The following is a 10,187-nucleotide window of genomic DNA, read 5'->3' on the forward strand; positions in this document are numbered from 1 at the left end:
GTCTACTGATTAATGATTTAGTGCCCCCCATGGATTTAAACATTAAGTAGGAGGAAATATTTACATGTTACAGAATAATCTGAGACTTAAAAAAGGTAAATTAGAAGATTTATTGCTCAAACAACCGAAGCAAAATACTAGTAGTACTGAATAATCATAATTTTATGAGATACTACACGGGTGATCAATGTTGTTAAGTAGTACCTTTTCTGGTCCCGAATCAAAGGTGCATTTAAGTTGGGTCTTAGATCTTTAATGATGACCTTTAAGTCCAAGTTAAGTTTCGTTTACTTTGCTTTAATTTCAATAGTACACCATCAGTCTCGATGCTTCAAATCATTCTAACAAGTAACAACCACCCTACCTCAAAGTTCATCGGTAATATCAGGTATCTAATCGATTAACACCATTCCCAAACGATCCAAGGATATAGTACTATATTAAGAAGAAAAGAAACTAGCCAGATAAAAGGAGATTGCTAATGAAAAAAAACAGAAAAAAAATGCGTATATATATAATAATATATCATAAGAATCTGGTTCGTATACATAGAATTCACAAACCGGAAATCTTTAGGCATTAGTCTGAACCAAACTTCATTGAGTGAGAGATCCTAAAGGTGCTGCATGTAGCTGTCGCAAAACTGAAGATTTCCGGTTCGGTATTGGACTGAGAATCTTTGATTTGTATAATAAATCTACAAGATCCTGAAAAAAAAACTTGCTAATAGTATCAATCTGATTTGCTCTCGAGGCTGTATATATTGCCAAGGGTTCCAACAACGCTAACCACAATGGCCAAGATTAGCATCAACCACGACACAGATCTTTCAACGAGGCTTAATGTATTGCTCTGTTTCCCTAACCGTAATGCGATAAGAGCAGGGAATGTAAAACCAAGCGAAACTGCTGATGTTGCGCCTGTGAATTTGAAAGCTGTCCATATATTTGGGATCATCGTTGAGCCAATGTAAATAAGAGCCAGCAAGACCACAGTTAGCCCAAATGATCTCTTTTTGCTTTCGGATAGAGGAGGCGATCCTTCAAACAGTAAGGTATTGACGGTTTCTCTCAAGGAGAAATGGATCACGGGGAAGACGAGTACTAGATGTAGAATGTAGCCGATTCTGACAATGTAGTTCACCGCAGAGCTGAAACGGATACCGAGATCCTGATCAAAGTTGGTCAAGATGTCTGATTCGGTGTCCTGGCCGAAGAGGAGATACCCCGATATAGCAGTTGAAGCATAGACAACAACACAAATAGCTGTTGTGATTCTCCCAACTCGGTTCATCTTATGAGGTGATCGACCTTCGAGCTCGTTATAGATCGGCTGGACATTGAAGTGACAAACGTAAGCATTGCACATAATGGGAATGACAACAAGAAGATCCAAGATTGCCTTTTTGGAACCAAAATCAGGAGTCAACCTAGGAGGGTTGATAGTGCCTTCGATGAGCTTAATGGTGGCGACAGCAAAACAGACAACGACAAAGACAACAGCAAGAGCAACAGAAGCAGCTGATGTAACACTCAAGGAATCAATCTTGTTCAAAGCACAAAGAGGAGCCAAGAAGATGACCATAACAATCAAAATCAAAACTTTACGGTGATCCCAGAAACCATTCCCTAACCATTGATCCAAAACCCCAATGTGATGAAGAGAGCCAGACATGACATCCCCCATAATAATCAGATAAACAACGAGAACGCCACCGTTGTTGACAATGATACAAATCTCTGACAAAACCCTAGCGGTTTTGCCCAACGCGGATTGAACAACCTCGCCGTAAGATCTGGACTTGTAAAGAACAGCAAATCTAACGAGAAGCTCAACACTAATCTCAGACAAAATAGCCATGAGGATAATCAAAACAAACCCTAGAACCAAGCCGAGAACTTTCATGGTGGCGGGCAATGCCATGATCCCTGCGCCGATAATAGAGGTGGTGAGCTTAAAAACGGCACCGTAGACACCAGATCCTTGATTGGATGATGATGATGACTTGCCTTGAACGAGTGGGTAAGCAGAGATATCGAAATCGAGATCATCATCACCTTCTTCATCGCCGACACCGTTGCGGAGGGAATCGTCGAAATCGTTAACGAAGCTTTCTTCATCAGAAGCGAGTAACTTGTTTCTGGGTTTCCCAGGGATTCCATTATTATTAGTCGGTGGTTTCTGTAACTCAACGTAAGAAGTTTTGGAGATCACTGAGTAACTGCTATCCATTCGCCAGATCTGATGTAAAACTTCCCCTTTTGATTTGATTTATATAAAATATACAAACACGAGAGATCCAAGAAGACAGAAGAAAGAAGAGACTTTTATTATCCTGGACCAAAGAGAGAAAGAAAGAAAGAGAGATTGTTCAAAAAAAAATCAAATCTGCTGAAAATCGGATTAAGGGTCAACGTCTCAATTGGTCGTCGTTCCTGCCTCGTCGGCGATGTACACAGAGAGAGAGAGATTTCAGATTTGTTTTGGGAGGTAAGATGTTTCTATCTTACTATTGGTCCTCTGACTTCACACGTGCCCCTCTTTATTAAATTTAATACTGTACTATACGTAATCCTTTTTCTTAACTTCTTTAATTGCTAATTTGCAATTAAAGTTTCACATCAAAACTTAGGTTAGGCGTTCAATCGCATTTTTCTTTTCTAGGGTCAAATTATTTAAAACCCGTCTGATAATTTCCCAAACAAAGAAACATTAGAAAAGTCTTGTTTACTCGGTTAAGAAAGAGACATGTATGTGTAGCTCGTTTTCCCCAATAGACTGTGTAAAGAGAGACTTGATAGTTCTAAACCAAAGATGTAATTATGGGTTGGATTGAATGGATCCATTACTCCTAAATAAGGAATCCCATTATCATAATGTTGCTTGCAAGTTAGAAATAACAGAAATCCAGGCACTCAACAAGAAACAGAGAAACAACATATGGATATATAAGAAAATTGGGCACTGGACCTCTTCCACCAAATCTCCGTCTTCTCTACAGATACTTTCTTGCAAGTGCACGTACTTTGGTGTCAAAATGTGTCGATGTTATCCGAGAACCGGGCAGATACAATGGGTTCAGAAGAATCTGCATTAACATACGATTATAATTATGGTGACTAAACCGATGAATCAGGACAGAACTAACAACTGCGGATTCATCAANAAGGGTCAACGTCTCAATTGGTCGTCGTTCCTGCCTCGTCGGCGATGTACACAGAGAGAGAGAGATTTCAGATTTGTTTTGGGAGGTAAGATGTTTCTATCTTACTATTGGTCCTCTGACTTCACACGTGCCCCTCTTTATTAAATTTAATACTGTACTATACGTAATCCTTTTTCTTAACTTCTTTAATTGCTAATTTGCAATTAAAGTTTCACATCAAAACTTAGGTTAGGCGTTCAATCGCATTTTTCTTTTCTAGGGTCAAATTATTTAAAACCCGTCTGATAATTTCCCAAACAAAGAAACATTAGAAAAGTCTTGTTTACTCGGTTAAGAAAGAGACATGTATGTGTAGCTCGTTTTCCCCAATAGACTGTGTAAAGAGAGACTTGATAGTTCTAAACCAAAGATGTAATTATGGGTTGGATTGAATGGATCCATTACTCCTAAATAAGGAATCCCATTATCATAATGTTGCTTGCAAGTTAGAAATAACAGAAATCCAGGCACTCAACAAGAAACAGAGAAACAACATATGGAGATATAAGAAAATTGGGCACTGGACCTCTTCCACCAAATCTCCGTCTTCTCTACAGATACTTTCTTGCAAGTGCACGTACTTTGGTGTCAAAATGTGTCGATGTTATCCGAGAACCGGGCAGATACAATGGGTTCAGAAGAATCTGCATTAACATACGATTATAATTATGGTGACTAAACCGATGAATCAGGACAGAACTAACAACTGCGGATTCATCAACAATCAATTAAAATTTTACCTTTATATAAAGCTCATGCACCTCCTGGAAGAAGCTCTTGATTCCGTCTTCGTTGCGTGAATCATGAAGGAGCATGAGCCGAGTATGTGTTGATTAGTTAAGGAAGAGACATAAATTTAAAACTGGAGCTGAATCTGTTAAGCACAGAAGTCAATATACCAATCTGACACACTATTAAGATGAATGAATCAGAACAAGAAAAAAGGATATGGCCTGCGGTAACATAGACTGACACAACCAGATCGTTAAACCTGTCAACTGACTTCAAGAACCTGAAGGGACATATGATAATGAAATGAATCCTTCAAAACAAAAATCAAAAATTTCAGAAGGGACCTTACTTACATGGCACTTGTAGTCCATGCTAGGTCTTGGACAACATCTAATGCTGCATGTAATATAAATTGGTGCAACTGAGCAGCATCTTCTCTCTAACAAATAGAGAGAATGATGTAAGAGAATGATGTAAGAGACTGATGTGCAACTTATCAACTAGACCACAAACCAATTGCTATCATAGTTGAAACATATATCTACCAGCTAAATGAGAAGATAGAAACAGAAAAACTTCCATCGTTAAGATAGGGTAATCAACATATGATAGACCAGAAACCAATTAGTCATGTAATCAGCAACATACAATTTTAAAGATCTACGTTTTTTAAGAATTATCAAGTTAGAACAAGGCCTGCCCGATTGGTTATATAAAAGTACAACAAGTTGAAACATCCCTTCACCAAAAATAATTTAAACAAGGGAAATAGCAACCTTATTCATATCACCAGATAAATAAACACAGTGGCAATCAAATTCACTTCTCCTATATTTTTCCATTCTAAATGATCATTGCACCTCTTCTGTTACAGTCTCAAAAGAAGGAGCAGGAAAGTATTTGTGTGTCTATCATCATGTTAAAGATTGGGAACATGGATGCAAATACTTGAGAAGAATGGAGCAAAAACTATTACAGAAAAACGAAGAAGAGAGAAAGTGGGAGTAAGAAAATGTACTTTGGCAGCAGATCCAACTTCAGCTTCATAGATGGGAATATCATTCCGACCCACAATTATAAAACAGGCAGTGTTAGCCATTCAATCCCCCCGCGTCTCCAACTGGAAGAAACTGGTTCTCGTGTCTCCTGATATACAAAATCAAAACCATTTAGGCTCTTATAGGCCTAAGCTTATTATATATATATCCACGACATTGCAAAATTCCATATCCTAAGGCATAACCACTCCTGATCCAGAAACTAGAGTTATTCGATAAGAGATTGAAGAAGAGAAACGTTGTTTCCACTTAAACCAACAACTCACGAATCACAAGTGTGAAATTAGGGCTTCTTCTCGTCACAACGATCAAGTCAAAATTTACAAACAATCAAACAAAGTCGTATAGCTAGATATGGATTAAATTCCCGAAAAAATAGAGGTAAAGGTTCGAATTGAACAGAGATCGAAAACAAACATAGGTAACTCTACTTCAATAGACACAAACCTTGGGAAAAGAGAAACGAAGGGACTGGGAGCGATGCAGAAAGCTTGATGGGAATACAACCAAACGAGATCTAACGCGAAATGTAGAAGATGGAGAAAAAAATTTCCACTGATCTCTAACGCGATGAGATGAATCACCAATTCTTCAGAAATCAGAAGATCGCCGCCGAGTACAAAGCTGGACAATTCAGAGTGTCGTTGTTTCTTACTTGTTAGAGAGGAAGGAAGGAAGGAAGAAAGGAAGGAGAAAGATCAACAACGAGTTTGTTGTGGGCCGTCTCTGTTACTTATTGAGTGGGCTTTAAAGCCCATTCTATCCGTATTCGAATGGTTTGATGTGTTAAAATTAGACTGCATTTTTTATTTAATTTTTCTTTAATCATATAGTTCAAAATAATACAGATGAATTTTGTGGTTTCCTAAAGTGAATTACAGAAATCCTTNCTTTTTAAAAAAAAAAAAAAAAAAAAAAAAATTACCGTATACTGTTACTCATTCATCCTAAAATGAGATTATTATACTTTTAGTTCTCTATTAAAAGAAAATTCCAATTTTTTTACAAACGGATTGATGTTTTTCTAAAATATGTTTCCTGTTCGAACAATTCAAAGGTCAAACCTTTTACGTAGTAAGTAAGTAAGAAAGTACTATATTTTAAGAAACGTTTGGGGAACTTTGATAATTGGCAATTTATCAACCGAAGCGGCGTTGGAAACATTTTATTATTAAAGGAAAAAAAAAACGAATTAAAGAAACAATATTGCATGGTGTGTTTGTTGTCGTCGTCGTCATAAGCGATAAGAGAAAAAACCAAACGAATTCAATTTCCCAAAAACAATATTGGAAACTAGTCCATCTATCTTTATTTATATTTTTATATTCGTTATAAATTATATAGGGCATTTAAAATACACACAGTTGCAAATCCTAATAATAATTATTGGCTTCGGAAATTCAGAAAAAAAGCAACACAATTTATATATATAATAAATGGAGGGGCAAGGAAAGAGGGACACAATCAGAACCGACAACTTCTCCCAGAAAGCAATCTCAATATATCGCCACTTAATTAACCGCGACGCGATATGATATAGTATTAATTAGAAAGAAGCTCATTAGAGAAATTGAAGAAAATGTATGTACTGTTAAGGAGTATAAAAATAGCAAAGCAATGAAGCTTTTTAAAAGAGAAGCAAAACATACACATCTCATAAGTGGAAAGCAACCAATAAGCGACCACCCCCTATTATATAAGTATGTCCCTTCCCTTCTCATGTACGTTTTTTTTTTTTACTTTTTCGTTTATTAATCAACTTTTGATTTTCCAAAATTCAAAAGAACAAAAACCCCTCGATGATAAAACAAAACAAAGTACAACAATGTTTGAATTAGCCAATAAATAATTGTTCTAGTTTCGCTTTTATACTTGGTAGAGTTTCTAGGTTTATGAACATACATACTCACTAGTCACTACTCCTATTATTTCACACTATTTTCCTTCACATTCGTTAATAATGTTCTTTCAAACCAATTTCTTTGACCAACTGAGATAATATAGCTCACTATGTAAATTGTTTTGTGTGCTCTATATTTAAACTAAACATGAATTTTAAATTACTACAAAAATCTAGTCTTTTTTTTTTTAAGTGACCTCAATTATTTGACGTTGTTTTTTATTTGAATTGATTTTATAGCATCGTGAATGATTAATTCTAAGTTCTCTTGTAAGAATCTCCCGTTAAATAGACTTTTCAACAGACGACCCGCCAGATGGGACCAACGTGCACTGCTTTTTGGCCGGAGACTTTAAAAATAATTACTGTATATATATTGAAAGATGCACTGAACACTGACCACCATTCACTTCTCCATCTTTTTAATGCACATTTGTTTGCCCATTATTATTTTTTAATTAAAAAAAATTTCTATTTGTTTTAGTATGTTCTATTGTTAGTCAGATTCTTTTTATATTTTACAAACATGTACTCATCTACTTTGAGCCCATTAGTCTATTAAGATTTGAGTTCTGATCTACAGATTTTTTGTTTTTTTGTCAACCATTGGGTCACAACTGGCCGGCTTATTAGCCAAATTCCTACATTCGTAGGAGTCAGAACTCGATCCCGAATGTGATGGTGACTTCTACAAATTTTATCCTAACCCGAATAAATAGAAGATCTATCGAAAATATCTGTTCATTCTAAAATAGTCAGACATTGTATCGATTGCTAAGTAACAAACATTTTAAGTTTAAAATTGCATTGATTGATAATTTTTATAGTTTAAGTTACTTATTATTTTAAAATTTGATTTCGGATAAAAAATTTAACTAAATTTATCTTTTAAATTTACAACCGTTGAAAACTCTAAACGATTATCAAACTGTTTAAAGTTAAATAGTACATAACCCTTTTCTAAAGCAAGCAAGTTAGAAAATTTATAGTCAGTTTAATGAGTAATAATTACATCATGCACATGTACCTGATGACTCATAAAGAAACGTATCATACTGGATTGACGAGTAGTTGTCTGATATTGACATCTTAATTTATAACTCTTTCCTTTTCATTGTTAATGTTCCTTACTAACTTTTGATTGATAATATAGACGTTGACATATCAAACGAAATCATTATTTCTAAATAAGCTTTTTTATGTATATTGTTTTTTTTCTTCTTCGAAACTTCATCATTTCTTATAAACTTGATAAAACTATTTCAGTTTTTTTTTTGGGGTCAAATAACTATTTCAGTTTTAAGATATTGTTTTCTAACCTACGACCATGTAATCTATTTCGGGCAAATATATATGACTTAAATTAAACACATATCGATGGAAGAGTATAAAGGGTTCAGTTAAACTCACAAACCTATTTGTAAGTTTGAATATTAAGAAAACAATATTCAACTATTCAACTATATATACTGAAACAGTTTTAATGTTAATTAGTTGTATTTGAATAAAAAAGGCAAGCTAAATGGAACTTATACTTCCAACTAATTAAAATATAAAATCTCCGTATTAGCATTAGTAGAAAAGTAGATACTCGTGTTACCGTGTAAACTAAAAGAATAAAAATATGCTTTTGAAAAGTATAAACTTTTCTTGTGCACCCATAACTTTAGCAAAAGAAACCATTATCATTCGTGAGCAATGGAAACAAATATACTAATATATTTATCTACGTTTGGTGCCAAAAGAACTTTAAAGGTAATGACGTCAAACTCGATGTTTCTAGTGAAAAGATTAGTAGATTACTACACTAGAGACATTATAAAACATGAAGATCCCAGATAAACATCTTAATTGGTTCATTTAATATGAAATCATGTATGTATAACATCAATGACACACCAACAACGACACGCTAGCTGTGAATAAATTAATTTTTAAATTTTTATTTATTGAGTAAATAAAGTTGATATTCTCTGTGTAAAAAAAAACCCAATATATAGTACCATTTTACCAAAAGAGAAATATATAATTCACATAAAAATTGGATTAATAAAGATAATCAAAAACATTTAAACGAGTCACACAGAATTATTGACATGTATGTTGTTCTCCAATATCACGAGAGAAGGCCGACTCATATACTAATTAGATATCGCGAGAATTAAGTGATAAATAACCACTTCGTTTCGTAGTGTAGTGTAATCTAAAGTTGCATTATATCTCCATCACGTGATATTTTTGCATCTCAAAGAAATAATAATCCCATGACCGCTTAAAATGGCATAGTAGGTAATATTTGTCATTTCTCAAGGGCAAACGGAACTTTTAGAAGGAAAAGCTTTGTCGTGTTCTGAAGGATCTGTGGTGGGGACGCATCGCAGGCTACTTCGCTTTTTAAAAACCGTTGGATTATTATTCGTAAGGTTCATCGTACAAGAATCGACGGTTTTCACAGAAGGTGTACCCTTATCGCGACACAGAAGATCATGTCACCTTGGAATACAGCTAGCAGGCTAAAGATTCCGAGCCGAGAGATAGCGTCGAGAACTGTAGCCGGCTTAAGTCGTTGTTTACTGTACTTATATATAAGTAGTACTGCTTATCAGTATTCCAGATTCCTTATCAGTGTAATAAGTGAGTGTTGTTATTACACTCCGTTATCCATCACCTTCGCATATTAAAATTACTTTAAAAAAAAAAGAAAAAAATTAAAGTCTCCATTTCTGCAAGATTTTAATGCTCTCTCGTATAAATATAATTCTCAAGAGAGAGAAAACTTGTGTTTTTTTTTTTTTTTAATTCCTGTTTAAAGAGAGAGAGAGAGAGAAAAAAGAGAGAGTCCAAGAAAGAAACCAAATCCTCTTGTGGCCTCCTCTTTACATTTTTTCAGGAGAGAGAAAACTCAAAGCAGCTCTCTCTGGCCTTTGTTTTCTGAAATCGATCTCTTCTTCTTCTTCATGGTGAGTAAAGCTTCACGCTTCTGGGTGTAACCTCTGTTGTTAATGGAATCGAGCTCTTTCAATTTTTTTTTGGTTGCTTTTTGCTTTGTCCGCTTTTGATTTCATGTAGTGAAAAAGATGGCCATTTTTTTTTTTTAATTAGATGGACAACCCCATCCATAATAATACTTTGGAAGGAAGACCTAACTTTTTTTCCCCCAATTTTATAATTAAACCCGCCGGAGATAGTTTTAAAGATCTAGTAGTAGTTGATTAAGAGGCTCTTTTTGGATTTCTGAAGTTAACTCCCAACATTTTTATTTTAATTTTGAAACCCAGTTTTGTTTTTTTTT

The 10,187-nt window shown here is 34.8% G+C and overlaps 2 protein-coding genes across 2 annotated transcripts; both read right to left on the reverse strand.

The window, feature by feature from the left end:
- On the reverse strand, positions 489-2,517 carry LOC104714325 (probable sodium-coupled neutral amino acid transporter 6). The gene has a single exon (XM_010431642.2). The coding sequence runs from the start codon at positions 2,230-2,232 to the stop codon at positions 733-735; it is 1,500 nt and encodes a 499-aa protein (XP_010429944.1). The 5' UTR covers positions 2,233-2,517; the 3' UTR covers positions 489-732.
- LOC104714326 (trafficking protein particle complex subunit 2) lies at positions 3,560-5,651 on the reverse strand. The gene is made up of 6 exons (XM_010431643.2): positions 5,443-5,651; positions 4,956-5,083; positions 4,291-4,376; positions 4,156-4,217; positions 3,946-4,031; positions 3,560-3,849 (listed from the first exon to the last, which is right to left on the reverse strand). Exons 2-6 carry the CDS (start codon positions 5,034-5,036, stop codon positions 3,757-3,759), a joined length of 408 nt encoding a protein of 135 aa, XP_010429945.1. The 5' UTR covers positions 5,037-5,083; positions 5,443-5,651; the 3' UTR covers positions 3,560-3,756.

This window comes from Camelina sativa, chromosome 9 (assembly GCF_000633955.1).
Source record: "Camelina sativa cultivar DH55 chromosome 9, Cs, whole genome shotgun sequence".
Classification (NCBI taxonomy): Eukaryota; Viridiplantae; Streptophyta; class Magnoliopsida; order Brassicales; family Brassicaceae; genus Camelina; species Camelina sativa.

What these genes read in the sequence shown, in the direction of transcription:
- LOC104714326 (XM_010431643.2), bottom strand. Translation starts at nt 5,036, where the DNA reads ATGGCTAACACTGCCTGTTTTATAATTGTGGGTCGGAATGATATTCCC. An exon ending in AAGTTGGATCTGCTGCCAAA is followed by an intron (nt 4,377 to 4,955) that starts GTACATTTTCTT and finishes TCTATTTGTTAG; the next exon opens with AGAGAAGATGCTGCTCAGTT. An exon ending in AGTCTATGTTACCGCAGGCC is followed by an intron (nt 4,032 to 4,155) that starts ATATCCTTTTTT and finishes ACTAATCAACAC; the next exon opens with ATACTCGGCTCATGCTCCTT.
- LOC104714325 (XM_010431642.2), bottom strand. Translation starts at nt 2,232, where the DNA reads ATGGATAGCAGTTACTCAGTGATCTCCAAAACTTCTTACGTTGAGTTA.